Source organism: Trachemys scripta, chromosome 10 (assembly GCF_013100865.1).
Source record: "Trachemys scripta elegans isolate TJP31775 chromosome 10, CAS_Tse_1.0, whole genome shotgun sequence".
Taxonomy (NCBI): domain Eukaryota; kingdom Metazoa; phylum Chordata; order Testudines; family Emydidae; genus Trachemys; species Trachemys scripta.
Genome location: NC_048307.1, coordinates 47,667,410 through 47,693,046, shown reverse-complemented (window position 1 = coordinate 47,693,046; position 25,637 = coordinate 47,667,410). Strand labels below are relative to the sequence as shown.

Genomic DNA, 25,637 nt, shown 5'->3' with positions numbered 1-25,637 from the left:
GTATCCGCTATTGGCCATTTCTGGAAGACTAGGTCAACTGAATGAACAAACAAATCCTAAATAAAAAGTGAAGCTGGCATGGAAATTAGGTGTCCCCAACAACCATAGAGAAAGGATCAGATAGGGTAGAAGAGGGATACTGACCTGCCATTCCTCAGTATCACTGTAGAGGGTTACAGGAATCTCCTGGGGGTTGTAGAAATGTTTTGCCCTCTCGGTTGTTACCACACGCACTTTCAGCTAACGAGAGAAAAGGAGGAGGAGAGACAAACAATTACAGTTTATAACATAAAAGCCCCGAGCCAGGCAAGGGAAGGAGGACTTGGGTGGCAAAGAGTTTTATATCAGGCCCTCACACCAAGACTTCACCCTACTATTCATATTTGCATAACCACTTCCAGTCACTGCTGAAAGGTCAGGCACCAACAGGTGCAATGCAAGCCAGATATTCATTTCTGTTCTTCACATGAACAGGCTGGGCCTTAGTCATTTGGTTCCTAGCATATGCAAATAACCAACCAGCAGTTGGGTCACTGAAGATGACCAAAACAGACAAAAAAGAGGCGTGGTTTAGAAAAGAGGGCTGCCAGGAAAAACAAAGCTCCATATAAGATCCTTGTTTGATCATGAGATGTGTATGGAAAGAGGGTGTGAAAGTGCCTGGCTCTGGAAGGCCCTATTAACCAGAGCACCTCATAGCCGTGGACAAGACGACACCATAAGAAAACCTTTTGTTTCCCAGGGCTATTTCTGTCTGGCAGGATTTTTGTTCATCCATCTATGTCTAACTACATCTGCTGCATTTGCAATTAAACTCCATGCAAACAGTCTGTCTACCATGCGAGATTATGGGTGTAACTCAATGGTTTTAACTACAAGGAGGCTTTTCTCAAATTCTCCGGCTATTGTCCTACTACCAATGAGGATGCACACTTATTACCTATTATGGAGTGTGATGCTGGCATACCAGGTACCAGCTCATGCCAAGATCCCCATGCCTCAACTGAATACTTACAAATATATGGTTAAAATCAGTCAGGCTCATCTGTGTGTTAGTATTGTTAAAATAGGTACTAGAATAAGAATGCATTTAGTGTTTAGATTTTATGGAATGCTTGTAAGTTGCTGCATGTATTAATCTCATTTATCATATCTGTATCCCATATCACAAAGTAATATTTGAGTGTTTTCACTGTAACCTCTGTGTAAATCACCAGACGGGAGAGAGACATTAACTAGTGTAAAGTGCTTATCTCCAACAGAAAGTGGCCAACAAGGAAGGCCCACCAACAGCAGATGGACTAGAGTGGAACATTAAAGAGGACAAAAGACTTTGTTCTTTACTGATGATGACCAGTATATGCTAGCACTTCCTGCCATTATTTCCACCAGTGATGGGAGAATTTGAAGAAAACCTTTGTGTAGGCACATCCATAGTAATAGACTTGATTATGGGCTTTCTAAGTGTGCTCATCATGCTAGCTGCTATACGCTTCTGTTGTCACCAAAAGCTGCTGACCATCTCCAACAGCAGCAGTTGAGGCTTGGGAACAGGTTAACGTATCTCCCAAACAGTGACTGGTTTATAGTCTGTTATCTTTTCAGTCTGTTTTATCTTCCTAGCAATGACAATTCTAGGCTCATCTTCCTCCACCCTTGTTACCTAGGATGACCCGGGGCAGTGGAAAATTCCAGCCCCCAAACTTCAGGGTCTTTGATCACTTTACTGTTTATTTCAGAATCTAAGGAGGGCTGGTCTACATATAGAAATGTACATGTATATACTATGCGGGTATATTTATACTGATACAGGTGTAGCAGTACATCATACTGGATTGACAGTCTTATTCTGGAATAAAAGTGCTTTTTTCCAGTTTAGTTTATGTGGCTTTGAAAGCAGGAATGTCAAAGCATAGTTGGGGCACGTACCTATGAACTGCAATCTAACAAGCAAGAGGCTAGCTGGAGTCAGCCAGCACTATCTGAGTGCATGTCTTTCAGCTCTTCCTCCTCCAGGCTGGGTTCTGTGGTTGCTTGTTCTTCACAGCAGGGCACTATCCAGTTATTCTGCATCATACTCTGGGACATTATGCTCTTTCTGCAATGTCTGCTCATTTGCCATAGCTTTCATTTGAAATCACACACATTTCTGGCCCTTTCCAGTGTCAAAATCATTTTCAGAGCAACAACCACAGTTTCCCCATTAACCTCACTTTGCACAAAACTGTTTCCCGCCAAACAGCAGCAGCAGAGGTGCTAACTGCACTATCTGCTACCCTATTTGCCTCAATGAGGTGTTTATCTCAGAGCCTACACAGCCTATTTAAATGCTGATTTTATACAGCAATTGCATTCTTTAGGTTTGTCTACAAGGTGTGTCAAGGTGTGTCAATGTGCACCGCAGGGGTGGAAATTGTAGAGCATTCTAAAATGCTGTGCTGAAACTGCCCCATGTAGACTGGCTGACACACTCTAAAAGGTTCTTAGCATGTGTTGATGTAGTCCCAATGTTAACATGCACTAGGAATCTTTTGGAGCGTGTTAGCATAACTGTGGTCAGATCTATACTATAGACTTCAGCCAGAATACTAATATTGGATGACATTTCTATATTAATAAAAGCCCTAGCTTAACCACAAAATATTGGATTCAATGCAGGAATCACTGGGTGCAATTCTCCTTGTTCAGTAACTGGGATAGACTATACCAGCAAAAGCACTGTTTTGCTGCTATAAGCTGCAACTACACTAAGGCTATGTCTACACTGCACTTTCAGCAGTAAAACTTTTGTCAGTCAGGGGTGTGGGGGAAAAAAAAAAAACCACACTCCTGACCAACAAAAATTTTACTGACAAAAAGCGTCGGTGTAGACAGCACTTTATCAGCAGGAGACGCTCTCCCAACGACAAAGCTACCGCCCCTCATTGGAGGTGGTTTTATTTTGTCGGCAGGAGAGCTTTTTTTCTGGCTAATGAAGAGTGGCTACACTGCACACCTTACAGCGGCACTGCTGTTGCAGCACAGCTGTCACTCTAAGGTGCACAGTGTAGACAAAGCCTTAGAGGGTTTGCCAGTATAGCTATAACTAAACTTTCTAGTGTACACAAAGCCTACACTGGTTAGGGGTGTGATATATTAATTATTATTATTATTGCCCATTTAGTTATACCAGTAAGAGCTCTAGTTTATATGCAGTTATACCGATATAAAGGTGCCTTATAGCAATATAGTTTATTTCAGTTCCTGAACCAAAATAAGCTATGTAGTGATATAAGAATTTTCATACTGATATAATTGTGTACACAACCAGAGTTTTTTGCTGCATTAACTATACCGGTACAGGTAAGGCAGCAAACTTTTATAGTGTAGACAAGCCCTTCGAAACACAAACATAACTGCAGCCAAGGCACTTAAAAACCACTCTCTTTCTGCCATTTCTTTCACAGATTTTAAGGCCAAAAGTGACCATTCTGATCATCTAGTTTGACCTCCTGTATAGCACAGGCCAGAGAAGTGCACCCAGTGATTCGTGCATTGAACCCAATATTTTGTGGTTAAGCTAGGGTGCATCTTTTCAAAAGACATTCAATCATGATTTTAAAACTCAAAGTGATGGAGAATGTAACACATTCCTGGGTAAGCTGTTCCAATGTTTAACTATTCCCACTGTTAAATTCTTTTCTGTAGCAATGGACTCCTTGCTTACTCATCTTAAGTGGGACTTTCATGTCCCTTTACCTAAGTTGGAAAGAAATCAGTATTCTTTCCTTTCTATATATCTGTAACAGCCTCTGTTTGCCTTCATAACAGTTGTGTTGCTTGATTTTAGGGGATTAATATTATTATTTATATAAGTTAAAAGGCTTGCCAATTGATCTGATCCGAAGATATGGTTCTTGTCCCGAAATCAGGTTATATAGAGTCTTGCAAGAACCCCGCAGGATGTATGACAAGGACACTTATGCTGAGAACACAATACAGCCGTAGAGACTTTTACTGACGTAAGTGGAAAAGTAATCAAATGGAAAGTAATCAACCAGAATTAAAAAGGAAATAGTACTCTTTTGGAGGTACATGTGGTATCCTTTACTATAAAACTTCCTAGATTAACATACTCTCATCCTTCCTTGAGAACCTGGTGGTAAGAGACAAAGGACCAGCCTCATTTCTGGCATGCCAAAAGAGTCCCATGGTCCAGGTTCCTCAATGCTTGAGTGGAAGGTGAAAAATTTAGGGGAAGCTAGAGAGCTAGAAAGCTACAAAGCCAGAAAACTAAGCCAAAAAAGACCCAAGAAAAAACTAACCTAACCCTAATTATGGTGGTTTCCCCTCTTATGTGCCCAACCTTCCATGTCCAATTTCTTCACCCACATCAAATCGGGGTGTTCATTGTCACATCTGTTATTTCTGGCCTGAATCAGTTTGGTGGTTATTTCCATGTTCTTTGTGGTGTACCTGTTAAATTTATAGAGCACAATCGCTTGGCAACTTCTCTATGCCAAAGGTCACAAACATATGTACGCTAACTTGCTTTAGCTCATCATACAGGATGTGGCCTATAGGTTTCTTCCGTTACTGCAAAAAAATACTCTAATACAAAGTTATAAAGCTATAAAGCTATTATCAACAAACCCATAAGAAAGGATATAATCAAGCAAGCAAGCAGGCGGGCTACAAAAGACATTCAGTCATGATTTAAAAACTCCAAGTGATAGAGAATTTAACACATTCCAATGATTAATTATTCCCACTGTAAAATTCTTTTCTGCAGGGATGGGCTCCTTGCTTACTCATCCTAAGTGGGACTTTCATGTCCCTCCACCTAAGTTGGAAAGAGATCAGTATTCTTTCCTTTCTATATACCAGTAACAGCCTCTGTTTGCCTCTATAATAGCTAAAATAGAAAATGAGCATGTGACTCCTCTGTTTAACTGCTGATACAAGCTGACGTACACGTCACCTGGTAAAAGAAGCGTGCTGGAGTCACAAGTTGTGTGTTTTACATGAGGAGACTCAGCAAATACCCAGAGGCTAGTGGAGTGCAAGACTTCATCCAGGGCTAAGCTTGGATCTCCTGCTTTGCTGTCTCTACACAGAGACCACTAGCCAATGCTCTGCCAGCCTGATTTTTGCCCACGTTTATGTGAGTGCCATTTTAAAGAGTCAAGAAAGCAGTGATTTGACTTGTATTAGTAACCTGAGCAAATACATAAGTGACCATCAGAATTTTCCATTGGCCTGGATAAAACAGCACTTTTTTTCTGCTTCAGCAGCCATGTTTATGAAGAAAACCTTTAAAATTTTAACTGATGCACTGTTAACTTCCTGAGTCTGCAGAGAGCCTAACCCGATGGCTATGAGATGTATTAACTACCTCATTCATCTCAACGAATGGTTGAATCTGAAACCTAATGATTACAACATTGATATTTAAATTGTCAACTATTTCACTGCTGATCGTTTTAGCACAAATTTCTATCTAACATGCTTATCCTACAACCCTAAACCTCTCAGCACATCTCCTAATGATCCAAAAACTTCAGCTGTTTTCTACCCAAGTTCCTCTGACAACTGTCGTAAGACAGTTCTCTGTTATCAGCACAAAAATCTGCAGCAAGTTAAAACTGAGGGCCTGTTTTAGAGTAACTGGAAAGACTCCCATTGACTTTATTTGGCTTTGGCTCAGGCCCTGAAATTGTCCAGACAGTAGAAGATAAATTGAATTTATTGCCAAAATAAATAACCGGGGCTCCTAGACTGAATGGATTCTTTATATTTCATTCAGTAAAAACCTCTATTTTTAAATTTAAATGAAGCTGCCACAAAATCTGCAGACTCCTGCACAGGAGGATCACAGAATCCAGGAGCCTTGCTATCAAATTTGGATCCAGCTTGCTGAAAAGTTTGTTTATGATCAAAATATTCACAGAGAAGGGATGTGCTTTGATCTAGACTCCTACAGAATGGGTAGTTTTCTCTCTTTCTGTCACCTACAGAGTGGAGGGAAGTCCTTCAGATACCAGTACAGGATGGGGGTGAGGAGAGAGAGAAAGTATGCTGCGGGATCTATGATTCAGGCATCTCCTGTTGCTAAGATGGCAATCCAGAAAGCTGGGGATGAGGGCTGGGGGAATGGACAATCCCTGCATAACCTACATTCCATACACGTAGCAGCACATAACCTAAGGTTCTGACATGACCTCTTCCTGTCTCTGCATCACTTTCTTCTGTCCATTCCCACCCCCATCCCCCTCCCAATCTGGTCTGGAACCTTAAACCTCTTTCAGTTACTGGAACTGAAAAGCTTAACTAAGGCCCCCCAACATGCCAGCTGAACTTTCTTTCCAACAGCTGACAAGATACAGCACTGCTACCCTGACAACTCTGTGTACCTTCAACAGCCTTTCCAGATTTGCTATTGCCACCACCAATCAGTTTCACAATTTCCAAAATATCGTCTCCTATGTCCAAATCTCATGGGGTACCTTGAGCTCTGGAGTGAAGGAATCCCAAATATATGAATCATCCAAAGGATATTAAACCAGGCCATCTAGCAACCCAACAAGCAATATAAATGCATTATGTATTTGGCCTATGTTTAAGAAAGATGGTGCCACAAATTCTCTCTCTCTCTTTTTTTTTTTTTTTTTTTTTTTCTTCAATGAACCACGATAATTGGGTTGGTTCCAAAATGTGAGAGCATTCTGAATTTTCCTTTTACTTTAAAGCAAAAGCTATTATAGTTCCCTTTTTTTTGGAATGTAAGTCTATTCACTCCTGGCTAATACTGCCATCTGCTGGATAAACTGGTTACTCTAGGCAATGATAAAATTTTTTAAATGTGCATACAGATGCTTTTATATTTTTATAGCTCGTCCTCTTCCGTTTTACACTAGCATCCAACTTTTAAGTTCTATGTCTCAACTACTGAGACTACTTATATTGCACAGTCTGAACTACAAATTTGGAGTTTCAAAGAGCACATGCACTTTTTACTATATGTATCTCGTAAATTCAGGTTTGCTGACTTTACTGACATCTACATTTTTACATCGGTGAGCCCTGTAAAGCCCACATAATGATGAGAGACAAAGCAGGTTTCCATCATGTATTGTGTGATATCAACAAAACGGTCAGATAAACTCTTATTGTGAGAATCTTTATTACTGATCATGGTGAAAGAGACAGAAAAATGCTCAGCCTAATTTTTAGACCCCAGGACCAGCATCTAGAATCAGCTTTAAAATTCTAACTGACCTAATCTGATCTCCACTAAGAGAGGATAAAAAGGAAACAGGAAGATATCATATTTACAGTTTCTCTTCTAACTCACTGGAGCATACGTTACTCACCCCAGGAATCTCCAGCAATTCCGAGACAAGAATAGGCAACTTCAGGGCAGCCACACTTCCAGTAACACCCACCAGGACATGGTGGTACTTTTGTGGTGTGGGCAAGCTGTTTTGTGGGGAAGGCTGTGGCTCTGAAAGGGTTAAGGGCTCCATTATGCACCTTGGCAACAATCAAATCTACAAACAAGGAGAAACAGTCTTCAAACTTTGAGCTGGATTTACCTAATGATAGACGTGCAGAGAAATTTGCTTCCCTATACAGAATATCAGTAAGTGGCCTCAAAACACTCTTCAGTTCAGAACAATATAAACTGATCCAAGAAGTGTCACACTTCTTTCAGTAATCAGGTGGGAGGGTCACCATAACATTCTGCTCCTCCGCAGTTACCTATTATTCTAAAGGCCACATCAGGGTTAACTGTGAAATTAACTTAATAATTTAAAAAATATTAGGTATTATGGCTCAAAGCACTCAACGTGCATTCACCAGAAGTGACTGCTTGTGATCAAGGTTATATGAATGATGGCTGCCATTTTGGATGACTCCAGAAATTGATCCAGAGCTAAATGGATATGTTGCTACAGCATAAGCTAAAGAGTCAGATTCTGTAGTGTGGGGTACATTTGCAACATGCAAATCCTCAGAGTCGGGAATTCTGATACCCCTCTCATTGAAGTAAATGGGATCCTTTCCACATCCGGAATAGCCCAATTGGTGAAAGTGAGCTAGCAGAAGTACTTACAGGATACCAGGAGGTAAAACAGGTGGTCTTGAGGTAACATTTTAAAATCTTAAGATGAATCCCATATTATTGTCAATTAACAGAGAGGCACAATGGAAGGGATCCCTTCCAGTGTTATTAAGGGAAGCAAAATTATCAACATTACTGAAAAGTGGAAGGATCCTAGTAGATCCTAAATCAGGTCACCCAGTTTTAGGCTCGATCCTGCGAGGTGATGAGCAATCTGACCCTGATCCAGAAAAACCCTTAACCACTTGCTTAACTTTAAGTACATGAGTAGTCTCTGGCCCCCACGGCTTGGGGTCAGTATACTCAGTACCTTGCAGAATCTTCACCATTAAATAACAATAAGTTTTTAGCTAAAAGACTTGAAAATAGATAGCCTAGATTCATGCTTCAGGACATGTCAGGCTTTGTTCTGGAAGGTCAACAGAAATAAACGTAAAGAGGCTACTTCATTTGTCCAAATTGGTACAGGATTTAGAGTCTGCTGTTCTCACTTAATATGGAAAAGGCATGTGACTCAGTCGAGATGGATACGTTCAGTCTCTAATAGGAGTAATAAATGCATGTTGTTGTTTTTTAATAAATCAATCATATGTATGCACCTTGGATCTCATACAAGAGTTATCATCATCATCATTTGCTTCATAGGAGTACCAAGAACTCAGTCAGAGATTAGGCCCCCTGATGTAATAGGTGGGCAAAACAGACCAGCAAAGTAGAGGATGAGATAGCCATGAAGCGAACACAGTTTAGCAGAAAAGCAGAAGTCACATCTTGCCACTTGCCTAACCAATGCCAGTCAAGAGTGTTAATATCTTGTGCATCACAGCAGAAGCAGATTGGAGTTACCACAAGCAATTACACTTCCTGAAATAACTGATGTATGAACTTATGTTTAAGGCACAAGACTGGGATTCAGGTCTGAGTCAATGCCCAGTTCTGCAACAGACAACCTGTGTGACACTGGGCAAGACACTTAGACTCCCTGTACTTCTGATCTATAAAATGGGGAGAATAATATTTCCTTTCTCCCACCCTTTGTCTGGCTTGGTCTACACTTAAAATTTTAGGTTGACATAGCCACATTACTGAGGGGTGCGAAACTATGCCAACCTAACCCCCACACGGGTTCAGCTATGCCAACAGAAGAATGCTTCCATCAACCTAGCTACCATCACTTGGAGAAGTGGTATTCCTTGTCCGATGAAAAAAACCCTCCCGTTAGCATAAATTGCATTTACATTACAGGGTTATGATGTCATAGCCACAGCACCATAGCAATGCCATTATACTGTAGACCAGGGGTCGGCAACCTTTCAGAAGTGGTGTGCCGAGTCTTCATTTATTCACTCAATTTAAGTGTCAGTAATACATTTTAACGTTTTTAGAAGGTCTCTTTCTATAAGTCTATATAGTATATAGTAATATAACTAAACTATTGTTGTATGTAAAGTAAATAAGGTTTTTAAAATGTTTAAGAAGCTTCATTTAAAATTAAATTAAAATGCAGACACGCCCTCCTCCTCCCCCCCCGGACTGGTGGCCAGGACCCGGGCAGCGTGAGTGGCACTGAAAATCAGCTCGTGTGCCGCCTTTGGCACATGTGCCATAGGTTGTCTACCCCTGATCTAGGTATTTATACCACACTAAACACTATGTCTGTAATGTTTTTAAATAAATATATAAAGCTAGTGGTGGAAGCTGGGGGACAATGTGATATACAACTTCCCAGACTAAATGTAAAATGCTAGGGATTTCTGGTTCTGATCCAAATCAACTGAAGTCAATGGGAGTCTTTCCATCGACTTTAGATAAGGCCCTTTATGCATGTGGTTTGGAAATGTAGCAGATTGCAAAACTTTAGTTACAATTATATACAAGATTTGCTGGATGTGTTTGGTTTATTTAATCCAAATGTTTGAATTATATATTATTTTCCAAATGCTCAAAGTGCTAAGCCCCTATTATACGTGGAGTTAGTAGTGACATCTGTAGTTAAGGTTACCATATCCCTTCCATTTTAATCCACTGTTTTCAAGTCTTTATAACCTTGCCAGACTTCAATCATTTGGGCAGGAATGCTTGGTCTTTGCCTCAAGCTGATTTTTGTTTAAAAAAACCCTGTTCTTCAGAATAAGGTCAGAGTTTTACATATGTTCAGCACAGTTTAGAGAGGCTTGCAGCTAAAATCTCTGAAGATTTCATCTGCATTTAGCATGCTCCCTAGCCTCACAGACCTTGAGTTCCCAACAGAACACTGCAACAGCAAAAGCTGCTGTCCCTTTGGCCTATGGGAAGGCATGCTAAACAGAGCCAGAAGGACCCATGAGTTCTTGTCTCAGCTCTTCCATTAATTGGTGTTGATAATTCCACGTTCCTCACAGCCCTTATTATTGAGCAAGGCCTCATTCCCCTAATTTAGAAGGCAGATAAGTATAACTCCCCCCATTTTACAGATGGGGAAAATGAGAGGTTTCACCAGGCCACTTCAGGAAGAGCTGGGAATAAAACCCTTGTCCAGATCCTCAAAGTTATTTAGGCGCCTAACTCCCATTTGGAGGTGCATTTTAGAGACACATTACAGTCCCATGTTTGGCTAACATCTGACCAACATCTCAGTTAGCCATGATGACAGGTTTCAGAGTGGTAGCCGTGTTAGTCTGTATCAGCAAAATGAACGAGGAGTCCTTGTAGCACCTTAGAGACTAACAAATTTATCTGAGCATAAGCTTTCGTGGGCTAAGCTTATGCTCAAATAAATTTGTTAGTCTCTAAGGTGCCACAAGTACGCCTCGGTCAGTTAGCCATGTTACTTTCAGAATAAATGTGCCAATCTATGTGCTTGGCTGTGCTTTCTGTAACCATTAGACCTCTCATCTCCACAGACAAGAATGCAATCCAACAATATTGATGTCGTCAGATGCCACCGGTGTGGTGCTCTGCTCTGTTCAATGATGATAACAGTCGGCTGCGTGCATATGTTCCCTCTGTGTGCTGCCCCGGCTCTGCAGATCGCTGACACAGCAGGCCCCGAGAGAACCCACAATGACTACAGGCTCTGATAAGGTATGAAGACACCCGGCCAGGTTTATTGTCAAACGAAGTACAGTAATAGTTTCCTGCAGACTCTACAGGACATACTACGAATATGTGCCCCCTGACAATGGACCAGCTCAGTCAGTGGTGGACTCTCCACTGCCCCCTAGGCCAGACAAAGATATCCACTCAGGGATGCGTTCTAATACATAGGTACAAACAAGTTACACATCACTCCTGACCCATTGAGGTACAACCCCTCTACGCGTTAGGGTGCTGCCTCTCTCCTGGTACATGTTGGTTCGAACAAACAAGTCTATCCATCATATTATCCTTTTGACCCTGTCTTTAGGATGGGTCAGCCTGTTCCCCATTATCTCTGTGGAATGTGTTCGTACCAGGATGTTCTGGTGCCATCCTGGCATATGTATGCCTGCAATTAGCAGTCTTCTTCTTGCCAACTTCTGTGAGCAGGGCCTGCCTCTGACTCACAGCTTAACTTTGCTTTATGTTAGCAAAGTCTTGACCATTACTTTAGTTCAGGCCTCAGGCCTCATACCAGGCCTCTGATACAAGGGTTTATGTTTCAGGGCCTCATCTTACTACACTCCCACACTTTTTGTCTTTTTATGGGGTGGATGTTTACCCATTGTCCCAGAAAAGCATAATGTATGGACTAAAGATAACCCAGTAGGCTAAAAACTGTTATATGGTTACCTTATTTTGCCATCCATATACTCATGCCCGATCTGTCTTTAGTCTGCACATTCCCTCGTACGACTGATGAGCAGATTTTATTTTCCAATTGACTGTAGTCCCTTATAGTGGGCCTGGGAATGTTAGGTCTGGGACCATGACTGAGGAATGTAGTATTCAGGTGGCACGTATTCGTAGTATGTCCGGTAGCGTCTGTGGGAACTATAACTGTCCTTTGTTTGGCAATAAACCTGGCCGGGTGCCTTCAGACCTTATCAGAGCCTGTGGTCATTGGGGGTTCTCTTGGGCCTGCTATGTCAGCGATCTGCAGAGCCGGGGCAGCACACAAAGGGAACACATGCACGCAGCCGACTGTTATCATCATTGAACAGAGCAGAGCACCACACCGGTGGCATCTGACGACATTGGTGCCCCCGACAGCTGATCTGGTGAGTAAGCGAGCTGTCCGCTGTAGGAATTGCTATCTAACATGACAGAGAACCACGAGCTACGGAACCCCCTTAACTCCTCCCTACAATTCCCCAGAGAGTTTAAAAAGTATAATGGGGAAGAAACATGTAATGTAATTTTTAAAGCTAGGGCAGAGACTGTAGCCTTAAAATGTAAAATATTGCAAACAATAACCATGGCTGTTAAATGGTTAAAACAGCATGCCACGAAATTGGCGGGGCAAGAAACAGTAACAACTAAAGAGTTAAAAGAATCAAAAGAAGCTACACAGCCCTGGAATGCTCCCACCCCCTTGCAGGGTGGCAAGCAGCCCAGAGACAACCAGCACAGGAACAGAATAAAACACTGGAAACAGCTGCAAGGAACCTACAAAAAAATACATGTGCCATCCTGTTATAAATATTGGTAGTAAACAGCAGGCTTCAGGTAGCTACCCTGTGCCTGCAGAATGGGGACAGAAATGGAAAAAGGTGGCCCTAGCAAAATTAAAAGATGAAACGGGGTCCACTGCAGTGCAGCCACTACCTTATGATAAAAGCCAGGTTCTGGTACAACCTAAACCAGGACCTAGACTGGTGCCTGTCAAAATGGGACAAGTAAGTGCACAGATGGAAACAGTAGCACACAATACTTTCGCTGAATTGGTAAATCAAATGAAGGAAAAAATGGAACGGTTCCCAGAGCACATTACAAGACAGGAGCTGCGACTCAATCACAGGGGAGTGAAAGAAAGGAATTTCAAAGTCAAAAACTAAAATTGAGCAGGTTAACACCTAAATTGATGCATTAACATATGGAGTTGCCCAAACACAGTTAACTGCAGGAAAAAAAGGTCACTCCTGCAATCTGTTTGGCATGCAGACAAAAACAGACACCGGGGGAATAAATTCAGGTTTTACAAGAGCAGATAATTACCCCCACTATCATCTCAGAGCCAGGATAAAAACCCAGTTTCCCAACTGCTTTTACCCACGGAACCACACTCCGCATTCAGCTAAAAATATAACCTCCTTTCTCAAATATTTTTACATACCAGTATGTTTTCTTTATATCCTTTATCAGTTTGCTAAACTTGCTGCTGCTGCCTGTACCTTAAGAGTTAATCTCTTTTGGCTCAATTCTCACTACCTTACTAGGTAGCTCTTGACACACACACCCCTTTTTCCCTGCCTCTTCTCCCGTCCACTCTTTCTCTGTGTTAAAAGTTAAAAGTTATAGTTTTTACAGAAACCTCCAAAAGATAAAGCAATTGAAAACAGAACAAAGCAAGAAACAAAAAGAAAACAAGATAAAAATCTTTACTTTAAATAAATCCAGCAAATTAATTATTTTAACCCTTTAGGAATGCAACAGCTAGAATTTTTCCTAACTTTCTTGAAGATATTGTTGCCAAGCAACAGAAATGCACACCCTGCTTCTAATCCTAACCACTCACTAATATTTGACATATGGACTTTTCTTAGTTCCATATAGCAGAGATTTAAAATAATGTTAAATATAAGTAATTCAAAATTCCTTGTTACCAAATTAATACAATAAATTTGGCAAATATTAATACATTTTTATCAATTTTTGTTAAAAGTTTTAAATAAGATAAACATTTGAATAAATAAGTTAACCCTTTATATTTTTTATTTTTGTTTGTCTTATTTTGTATAGTTATGAATAGAATTTTGGTACTATTTGTTTTTAATTTTAAGTTTGTCCTGTATGTCATGTGTGTTGTCCTGCGTTGTAAGTTGTGTGTGTCGCGTGACTATTTTTTATTTTTATTTTGTTGCAACAAAAGTCAATTTTATACTCTTTTAAAAATATATGTATATGTGGTACCACACTATTTTAAGATCATGGTTGGGGTATAATCGTAATATTATTAACACCAATTTTTGTGTGCAAAGTTCAAAAAAGTTTCAGTTACAAATATATGTACATATATTTCTGCCTCAACAAATAATGCAATTGCAAACAAAAAGAATTCTCTTTTACTAATCACAGTTTTGTTTTGTTTTTTAAGTTTTTTAAATTTGTTATTCAAAGAAAAAAATGTAAGAGGAAACCCCAACATTAAGGTAAAGATAATATTAACAAAATGTCAATTTCTTGTTTGGGTTTTTATAAATTTGTTTGCACTTTTAAATATAGTTATAAGAATGTGATAGCAAAAATGTTTAAAAATAACAATTTATGCATAAAGTTAACCAAACAATTTCAACAGGTTTCCAAGTTTTCAACAGGTTTCCTCTTTTGTCTCTCAAACACAACAAAGCATCCTGAATGTTTAATACCCTCAAAGTATTTGCATGGACCTGTATTTAAAATTTATTTTGGTTTAATTTTATACGCTTTTCTTTTGTCACGTTATGTTAATGGGAAGCAGTGGTTGTTAAAGTTTGTGCTTCTAAACCAGGGGTGGCCAACCTCAGCCTGAGAAGGAGGCAGAATTTACCAATGTACATTGCCAAAGAGCCACAGTAATATGTCAGCAGCCCCCCATCAGCTCCCCCACCCCACTCTCGGTGCCTCCCACCCACCAGCAGCCCCACCGATCAGCACCTCCCCTCCCGATCAGCTATTTCATGGCATGCGGGGGGGGGGGGCGGGGGGAGGAAGGGGGGAGAGGAGCGAGGGGCATTGCAGGTTCAGGGGAGGGGGTGGGAAGGGGTGGAGTGGGGGCAGGGCCTGTGGCAGAGCCAGGGGTTCAGCAGTGACCCCCCTGCCCCGCACATTGGAAAGTTGGCGCCTGTAGCACCAGCCCTGGAGTCGGTGCTTATACAAGGAGCTGCATATTAGCTTCTGAAGAGCTGCATGTGGCTCCGGAGCCACAAGTTGGCCACCGCTGTTCTAAACAGTTAACAAGAGTGAAATTGGTATCACAAGCAAACTAACTCTGAAAAGGTTGGTAAAAATTATGTTAACTCTTTTGCTAACACAGAATGTTCAGGGGAAAAAAGCAATACACCTTTTCACAGAAGATTGTAAGCATTTATTTTAGCAGTTAAGCATTACATTAGTATAAAATATTAGTAATGCACCTCAAATGAAAATGAATGTTTATACAACAATTGCAAAAGCATAGCTTGTGTTATAAAAGACTTGGTCCCTATTACATTGTCCCTATTACATTGTAAACAAACTAAGTTAAACTTTGTATTAAGTTTGGGTGACTAAAAACAAAAACAAAACAAAAAACTTTACTATGTTAACTAACAAAAGTAGTTTAAGTTGCATCCCACAGACCAAAGACACCCTGAAGACACCAGAAGATATCAGTACACAGTGAAGAAACCCCCAAGGATCAAGAAAAGAAAAGAGAAGTGCTTTATAAATCAGAGACTGGTCAAACACACCTCTATCTACCATATATGGACAATTAAGTTAACAATCAGCTAAAAACAACTAGCTGGACCAGGATAAACTGTCATTTAATTTCAACTTGGTTACTGTGTAAAAACAACCATATAAAAATATTTATTTATTTTATTTTATTTATTTATTTTTAACTTGGTTACTGTGTAAAAACAACTGTATTAATTTTGTACTACTGTATTATCGTTGTACTGTATTATTGCTCTGAAATATTTACAATGTGCATAACCTTGCTAAACTGTTTAGCCAACACAAAGGTAAAAAGCAACAAACTAATGACAGCAAACAACATGAAGGCAAGGAGAAACAAATTGGTTAAAAAAAAATTGTTATACAGTAATTACAAATTAGGTATATAAATTCCCCGTTAGTACTGGTCACAATTTGGGATCAGTAACACTGCATCCTAACTGAGGCACATGTTATTCAAAACAATTTTGTTCAGTGTCTGGGTACCAATACCAAATCCTGACACAGCACTATTTGATAAATTGGTTACTGTCCATTCAGTAGGTCTTCTGAAAAACAACATCCATAAAAACAACTGGATCTACATCATCTACTGGTGTATTGTGGGGCAATGCAATCCATGGAACAGAGCATCTAGCCATTCCTGTTTCCTGCCCAGCAAAGCTTACCAAAGAGTGACAACCAGCACTAAGGGTAACCCATAACATGAATGCACAGTACCGGCCAGTAACTAATTACAAGACATTTATATATAAAGGCCTCATTTGTAGTCTCACTACTCCAAATTTCTGTTTTACTTCTCATATACATAATACTGTGGAATATACTATAACAATGCCTATCCCATATTTCAAAACACTCAGCCTATTACTAATGATGATACAGGTGATAACTGCAATTGCCCTAATAGGAATGTGTTTCTATCTATGGCACCAAAGTAAAAGGGCTAGAGTACAACACCAGATTGGAAAAACATGGTTATGCTTGGCTATAAGGTGGGTCTGTTTTGGGACCGGCTCTGTTCAATATCTTCATTAACAACTTAGATATTGGCATAGAAAGTACGCTTATTAAGTTTGCAGATGATACCAAACTGGGAGGGATTGCAACTGCTTTGGAGGACGGGGTCATAATTCAAAATGATCTGGACAAATTGGAGAAATGGTCTGAGTTAAACAGGATGAAGTTTAACAAAGACAAATGCAAAGTGCTCCACTTAGGAAGGAAAAATCAGTTTCACACATACAGAATGGGAAGAGACTGTCTAGGAAGGAGTACGGCAGAAAGGGATCTAGGGATTATAGTGGACCACAAGCTAAATATGAGTCAACAGTGTGATGCTGTTGCAAAAAATGCAAACATGATTCTAGGATGTATTAACAGGTGTGTTGTGAGCAAGATACGAGAAGTCATTCTTTCGCTCTGCTCTACTCTGCTCTGGTTAGGCCTCAGCTGGAGTATTGTGTCCAGTTCTGGACACCGCATTTCAAGAAAGATGTGGAGAAATTGGAGAGGGTCCAGAGAAGAGCAACAAGAATGATTAAAGGTCTTGAGAACATGACCTACGAAGGAAGGCTGAAAGAATTGGGTTTGTTTAGTTTGGAAAAGAGAAGACTGAGAGGGGACATGATAGCAGTCTTCAGGTATCTAAAAGGGTGTCATAAGGAGGAGGGAGAAAACTTGTTCACCTTAGCCTCTAAGGACAGAACAAGAAGCAATGGGTTTAAACTGCAGCAAGGGAGGTCTAGGTTGGATATTAGGAAAAAGTTCCTAACTGTCAGGGTGGTTAAACACTGGAATAAATTGCCTAGGGAGGTTGCGGAATCTCCATCTCTGGAGATATTTAAGAGTAGGTTAGATAAATGTCTATCAGGGATGGTCTAGACAGTGTTTGGTCCTGCCATGTGGGCAGGGGACTGGACTCGATGACCTCTCGAGGTCCCTTCCAGTCCTAGAATCTATGAAATCTACGTATACATACTACACATATATACCCATATATGCTACAAATATATATGCCATATCCATATTATTCATATATATTAATTATTTGGGAGTGCCTCTAAGGCTCAATCATACTACTACATTCCTCAGTCATGGTCCCAGGCCTAACATTCCCAGGCCCACTATAAGGGACTACAATCAATCGGAAAATAAAATCTGTCCATCAGTCGTACGAGGGAATGTGCAGACTAAAGACAGGTGGGGCATGAGTGTATGAATGGTAAAAAAGGTAACCACATAAGAGCGTTTAGCCCACTGAGTTATCTTTAGTCCAAGCTTTATGCTTTTCCGGGACGATGGGCAAACATCCTCCCCATAAAAAGACAAAAAGTGTGGGAATGTAGTAAGATGAGGCCCTGAAACATAAACCCTTGTATCAGAGGCCCAGTATGAGACCTAAGGCCTAAACTAAAGTAATGGTCAAGCCTTTGCTAACATAAAGCAAAGTTAAGCCGTGAGCCAGAGGCAGGCCCTGCTCACAGAAGTTAAGAAGGCTGCTAATTGCATGCATACATGTGCCAGGATGGCACCAGAACATCCCGGTACAAACACATTCCACAGAGATAATGGGGAAAAGGCTGACCCATCCTAAAGACAGGGTCAAAAGGATAATATGATGGATAGACTTGTTTGTTCGTACCAACATGTACCAGGAGAGAGGCAGCACCCTAACATATAGAGGGGTTGTACCTCAGTGCATCTGCAGTAATGTGTAACTTGTTTATATCTGTGAATAAGAATGCACCTCTGAATGGATATCTTTGTCTGACCTAGGGGGCAGTGGAGGGTCCCACCACTGACTGAGCTGGTCCATTGTCAAGGAGCACATATTCGTAGTATGTCCTATAGACTAGAGTCTGCGGTAAACTATTATGGTGCTTCGTTTGACAATAAACCTGGCCAGGTGCCTTCGTACCTTATCGGAGTCTGTGGTCATTGGGGGTTCTCTCGGGGTCTGCTGTGTCAGCGATCTGCAGAGCCGGGGCAGCACACAGAGGGAACACACGCACGCAGCCCACTGTTATCAACGTTGGATAAAGCAGAGCACCACACTGGTGACGTCTGATGACAATCGAATCCCAACATTCCACTGCTATTTAGCAAATAACTGTTCAAGACACTGGAAAATGTGTCATATTCCCCTCTACTTGTAGGTTCACATAGAAGACAGCAACCTACTAACACTATCTGGTAAACCTTTAGTTCAAGCAGTAGAGTCTAAAAATCTTGTGTTTAACCCATGCTGATGCCCTATGCAGGTGGGGGATTCAATATAGTTCCATAAAATGGAATTTTGGGGGAAGGAGGGTGTTATACCTAGGAAATTATGGATTCAAAAAACTACCTTAAAGAATATTAAAATCACAAATTCAATCAGTCAAAGGTTAGGAAATGCTAAGAAACAAGAGCCGGAACAGACATTGCTAAACAAATATCTATGTGAAAAATGCATTAAAGAAACAACAACATTCTACAGGAAGGCCCTAATCCTGCAATGAGCTCCATGGAAGGCTGAACCCATGCAGTGATCCAGTGACTTTAATAGCACTCTACATGGGTGTAGAGGTTGGCTTATGCAGAGTTCATTGCAGGATCAGGACGTAAATTTCCACAATACAACATGTAATAGGAGTTTCTGCAATGTTAGGGACCATAATGTTATTATACTAGAGCATTTTTATTTTTTAAAGATGGGAGTATCTTCAAAGAAAAGTAGAGAAATAAAATATGAAAGTGAAGCAGAACTGGGTCTAAACATAGTGCCCTTTGAAGTTATTTTTATTAGATGTCAGTAGCTGTTTAAGAAATTACAAGCATAAATAATTTTCCTTTTGTATCCCCCTCCATGTTATTAAACTACCAGTTACAGAACAACAGTGTTCATGTTACTGATGAATCCACTGCTGATTTCATCTACCCTTTCTTCTCAACAGGGCTGAATTTAGCAGTAAAATTTGCCACAGCAGAACTTAAAACAACCTCTCGTTATATCCATGTTTAGCAATGTAAAAACAATGGGCCAAATTCTGCTTTCACTTCCATCAATGACACCCCATACACATCAACAGAATTACACTAGTGTAACAGAAAAGAATTGTGCCCTTTTTCAATAATCTTTGCAAGCCCTCTTAAAATGTGTCCATTCATCTGTTTATCCGTGTGGTGTGTACACTGCAAACACATTACAGTACAGTCACATGTGGAACAGAAAAAAAATGGAGAAAACAGTGTGTGCAAAAGGGCAGCATGTATGTATTATAGTTATATATTACTTGTATTCTGATAGTGTCCACAACGTGCTCCTCAAACAGCACAGGAAAGTATAGACTGAACCCTGAAGAACTTGCAGTCTAATAGTATTCTGTTTCAAGTGGTGCTTTGTAAGTTTCATGGGCGCCTGTAGCGTTCACACTACGTCCCTTTAAACACAGCTTCTTACCAGGAGATCACGCCGGACCATTCAGCGTCCTGCACATCGGTGATTACTGCTGCTGGTAGACGCCAGTGGGCAGCAGCAGTAAATCACAGGGCTCCGCTTTTAGCCCTGCACCCAGCACCTCTCCAAAGAGTGTGTTGGGGTGCGCACGTGGCCCGGGCGCTGAGGAGGTTGTTTTGATATCACCTAGATCGTGGCAGAAGTTGGGGGCGGGGCTGTCACCCCGCAGGGGGCCGCGTGGAGGCGGACACGTCGCTGCTCCCGCTTTTACACGGCAGAGGCGCCGAATGCCCGTGAGCCCCCTCCCCCACACCCTCCTGTACCCGCGGCAGCCCGACACCGGCCAGCCCCCCGAGTTACTGGGGCACTGCCGGACAGACCCATGAGAGCGGGGTAAATAGCTGGGGCCGCGGATATCCCCCACGCCCCGAACCTCGCTCCGCTCCGCTCACCCAGGCGGCTGCGCTCGGCCCCGCACTGCCGGAAGTGCTGCCTGCACCGGAAGCGGCCGCGCGAGCAGAGCATGGTGGGAGATGTAGTTCTCTCCTCACCCCGAAGCGTCCCACCTCCTCTTCCCGACCTGAGCCCCTGACAGCCCCAGCCCGCAGGTAGCTGAGTCCTACCGTGGAGGGCCGGGGCTGCATGCCACGCGGGAGGCCTTTCCGCCCCCAAAGCAGTGACGTCACGGGGGTCCCGCTTGACATCACCAGGGGTGACACGACGAGGAAACCAGAGTGGCTCTTGCCCCCGTACCTCCACTCTGCACCCAGCTCCGCCCCGCGCTCTGGCCGCCCGTCCCATGCCTGCATCGTTCTCCCCCGCCCGCACCCCTGCTCCTCTGCCGGCCGCAGCCCAGCCCGATGGGCCCTAGGCCGTTCCCTGCTGCGCCTCCAGGTCCCGGGCCAGCTCCCCCAGCTCGGACGGCGGCCGCGAAATGCTCCCTAGGAGGGCTCAGCGCTGCCCCAAACTCTGCGGCAGAGCACTAGGATGGCCAACGCTCCAGGATCGTCCGGGAGGCTCAGGAATTAAAGATTAATCTTTAATTAAAGACTCTCTCCTGTGATGAAAGCACCAGGAATATGGTCAACCGAAATTAACAACCCTACAGAGAGCAGGGCAGGACCCTACCCTGGGCCTGGGGATGCACCTGGCAGTGGGGGCAGATTGCAGCAGAGTGGTGCATGGAAGCACCATAGGGTCCCCATTAGTCCTGCAGGGTCTCATCCCACCTGAAAATGGTAGGGCTTAAGCTCCTCTTTCTCCTAAAGGGGGAGTTACCCAATGGAGCAGTGTTGGGTGCTCCGATGCTATGGCAGCTTCAGTTTCTGTCACAGACCTGAGCTTGGCCTCCAAGAGTTCTTCCCTGCAGAGCCCTGCTGCTAAGGGCTCCCTCTGCTCCAGCAGGCTTGGAGGAGAGGGGGACAGGTGGCTGAGGGGTGACAAGTACAGAGCTAGCTAGCAGTGCCCAGGAGGACTGGGCAGGGAGGCAGTAGGCAAGGTGACTCACCAGAGGCCACTGGGAAACCAGTGCTTCCTCCAGACCCAATCTGTTGATGAGCAGGGCAATCTGACCCCTCTTTGCCGAGAGAAATATTTGGTGAAAGAGGCTTCCTCATAAGAGGTGGGGTGTTGGGTAGAAGTGGTCCCCAACCAAAGTCCTGGACCTGAGCACCCTTAAACTTTGGATTTGGATCCAAACATCTCCACTTCCCCCTGCAAGTGGATGGGGGGAAAATCACCCTGGCCACAACCACAGTAATTGTCCTTATGAAGTCCCCAGTGCACAAGGCAACAATGAGGTCCAACTGTGCATTTCACACCATACTACAAAGCAGACCACAGTTATTCCATTGTTACTGACATCTTTTCAGGATTAGACACAAGAAACAAGCGTCATTAGCTTCCCCAGATGTAATATGGGCACAGCCAGATTCTTGCCACCTCTTCTTCACAAGGACTGTGTAATCATCTGCGTTTGAGCAGTGCCCAATGCAATCCTGGGGCCTGATCCTGACAGACCTGTGGGTATGAACACAATTCAAATAATGGAAATATGCCCACTTTGTCTACATACAGGAACTGTTACCATGATATTGAAAGGTTCAGTTCACACTCCCAAGCCCACAGTGAACTACCACATAGGAGAGGCCCATCTGTGAGCAGCAATCCCACGCCTAGGTTCACTGTGTCATTGCTGGACATTCATCTCTCACACCAACAGACACATGGTCCTCAGTGTCTGCTCCTCCAGGAAGCTGTTCCTTTGTCCTGGAACAGACACACAATGGAAAAAATGACCCACCAGCTCTGAAGTTGGTAAAATTCAGAGAAAACATTAGTAATAACACAGTAGCTCCTCATTCTCTGCTTCCCAATCACCCCAACTGCATCCAGCTCACCCTAAAAGTATAATAAATAATTTATAATAAAGAGAAAAAATAGGGCTCAGAATACCCTGAAAGGAATAATATAATTAAAAATAACTAATAAGCAGTTACGGCTAAGAATAAAGAGCAAATGCTAATTACAATCTATGGTAAATGCTAATAATAATGATGAATATTGAATGATAATAGTAAATAGTCAATTCTAATATTAATGCTCATAATAAAAATATAGTGAATGCTAATAATAATAAAACACAGACTTGAATCCTATGGACTATTAATAGAAATCAGGGCAGCCTTGCAGGTAGTCTCTGTCCTGGAGGTGTCAAGGCTCTGTGTTCCTGTATGGGGATGGGGACATGGGCAGCAGGGGGCTCTTAGCAGGACTGAGGAAGATAGAAAGCCAAATCAAGACTATCTTCTGGGGCTCTGGGGCTCTCATCTCCCACTTAGGGGCTTGCACATTGGCTTCAAAGGGACAGGAAAATCTCTCTCCACAGTAACAGGCTCCTTTGTAAACTGGATCCTCAAGAAGAGATGGTCCCATATTCTTAAGGGGATCAGTTGATCATGACTAGGGTCTAAAGTGATCCACCTCACTTCTCATAGGTGCATCATGAGTTCCACCTCACCTGGGCATGTGTGGCTCTGCTAGGAACTGGATCCCAGTCTGAGGGGCCAGTGATCCAGCCTGTGATGACCATTTCAGGGAGGGAGGCCTGAGAGCCTTTACTCCACCTCTCCCAGGACTGTAAGTGTGAGTCATCTGTCACCACCCCTCCACCATCCTGGAAGGACCAGCCAGCTCCTCTCCGTGCTCCTCAGGAGTTTGTGCTGGGCCCACCCCCCAATCCTGCTTCCACAATGGGGTTCAGGCAAGAAGTAAGCTACTTCTCCCCCAAGGCCTCAGCACCTTTTGGGGGTGGCCATCCCATTCTACAGCAGTGGATCTGGCACAGCCCCTCCACTGCCTCCCAGCTGGCTCTTGCCCTGCCCTTGGGACTAGGGTGCCCCAAGGCTCTGTGCAGGACCAGTTTTAACTCTCTCTCTCTTGATGGGTAACAGCTATTTTAGACCCCATCATTTTGTATGTATAGTTGGGATTATATTTTGCCATATGCATTACTTTGCATTTATCAATCAACATTGAATTTCATCTGCCATTTTGTTGCCCAGTCACCCAGTTTTGTGCAATCTCTTTGTAACTCTCTGCAATTTGCTTTGGACTTAACTACGTTGAGTAATTTTGTATCTTCTGCAAATTTTGCATCTTCTGCAAATTTTGCCACCTCACGGTGTACCCCTTTTTCCAGATCATTTATGAATGTTGAGCAGCATTGGTCCTAGTACAGACAGCTGGGGGACACCACTATTTACCTCTCCATTCACACCATTTATTCCTATCCTTTGTTTTCTTTTAACTTGAGTGCCTGGCACTGCTTTCAGAATCATCTAACAATCCTTAATTTACTTTAATAACAAGCCTTTTGTTATCTTAATCACCCTCCCTCTGTTTATAAACAAATTCCCTGCCCCAAAGGCAGAAGTTGGGAGTAGCACAGAACTCATCACATATCACAAGAAAGCTACGTTGCAGTTAAGAGCTCCGTCTAGTGCTAGGGTGTGCGCTGTGAGCAGACCTCAGGTATGAAACTCAGAGGGGGTTAGAGTCCCCCCTGCCCTGCCTAAATGGTGCCCCTGCCAGTAGGTGAACTTTGTGAAAATGTTACACTCAAACTGGTCCAAGGCAAGCAAGTTAGCCCTTATCACTGCAAGACCTAATCCCATTGCTTAGGCCAGTATGAACTGGGAGAGCTACAAGGCAGTATGTTTAACTAGTGGTGGAGGCAGAAGGAGTGGCTGTCAAGAGACCCCCTAGAATGGATGGGTATTGAAGAGTAGTAGAAGGAGCCCCATCCAGTCCCTCTCAGCCAGAAAGATGGAAGCTACAAAATGAGTACTCCATGGTGATCAGCATTAGAGAGTAAAGTGGGAGATCCTGAGGGATGCAGAAATCCTGGTAAAAGCCTATGCATTCCTGAAGTCACCTCTAACGTGCTGGCAATTGCCAGGCATTGTTGACTGTTCCAGACTCAGCCTGGCTTTTCACAGACATATTATTTGTTATAGGTGGATGCTTTATGATGATCACAGTTCTTATGCAGGTGGTGATGAGAACACAGACGCCTACATACAGACACTGGAGCCTGATGGGGTGGAGGGAGATCCTGTCTCTTTCCCAGTGTTTGTTTGTTTGACTGTGGGCTGGATGCATGAGAGAGTTGGAAGCAGAATCCATTAGAGAGCACTGAGAATGGGAGCTGCAGTATCTGACATCCCTAAAAAATCATAAAGCTCAAGACAACTCCTACCTGAGTATTGCAGGAACCCAGTTTGGCACAGCGAGGCTAAATCTCATGCTTCTGCAGTCGTAGCAGGCACAGGCTGTGCACTCAGTAGTAAAAGAACAGGAGTACTTGTGGCACCTTAGAGACTAACAAATTTATTAGAAATTTAGTAGAAAAGGAGATAGCACTAGGCCCAGTGGACAGTGATGTGGGATTGCTGTGAGGAACTGAATGGTATTGGGTGGGCAGCAGCCACTAACATGAAACCAATGGAGGAAATTTTTTGTCCTAGCTGCCAGTGATGTTGTGAGGGAGCCAACGCTGCTTTAACTGCACGAGTAGCAGAGGCAATAAGTACAAGTGGAAGACAGCAAAATTCAGAGCGAGTTGATGTATTATATATTCTCTATGCCACAATCAACGTATAAAGCTCTCAGCTAATTGAAAATACAGCTGGCCTTCAAAACCCAGAGACAATATTACACAGGAAAAAGCAGGAGCAAGATGAGTGGGTTGCTCAAATTGTGAGCCATTTGAAAACAGGAGCATAGGACTTGCCATACTGGATCAGACCAGTGGTCCATCTAGTCTGATATCCTATCTCCAACACTGGCCAGAGCCAGATGATGGCATAAGAATCATAGACTTTAAGGCCAGAAGGGACCATCATGATCATCTAGTCTGACCTCCTGCTCATTGCAGGCCACAGAACCTCACCCACCCACACCTGTAAATAGACCCCTAACCTCTGGCTGAGTTACAGAAGTCCTCTAATCATGATTTGAAAACTTTCAAGTTACTGAGAATCCACCATTTACACT

The 25,637-nt window shown here is 42.7% G+C and overlaps 1 protein-coding gene across 7 annotated transcripts in view; it reads right to left on the bottom strand.

The window, feature by feature from the left end:
* Positions 1-20,861, bottom strand: part of PPCDC (phosphopantothenoylcysteine decarboxylase) — a 48,766-nt gene extending 27,905 nt beyond the window's left edge. For 2 of the 7 annotated variants that reach the window (XM_034783617.1, XM_034783614.1), the window contains exons 1-3: positions 20,085-20,521; positions 7,353-7,529; positions 145-240 (exon numbers count right to left, since the gene is read on the bottom strand). In XM_034783617.1, coding sequence (XP_034639508.1) covers positions 145-240; positions 7,353-7,505 — 249 coding nt within the window. In that variant the 5' untranslated portion in view covers positions 7,506-7,529; positions 20,085-20,521. The other 5 variants (XM_034783616.1, XM_034783615.1, XM_034783618.1 and 2 more) reach the window with 5 other exon arrangements.
* Between the last annotated feature and the right edge of the window lie 4,776 nt (positions 20,862-25,637).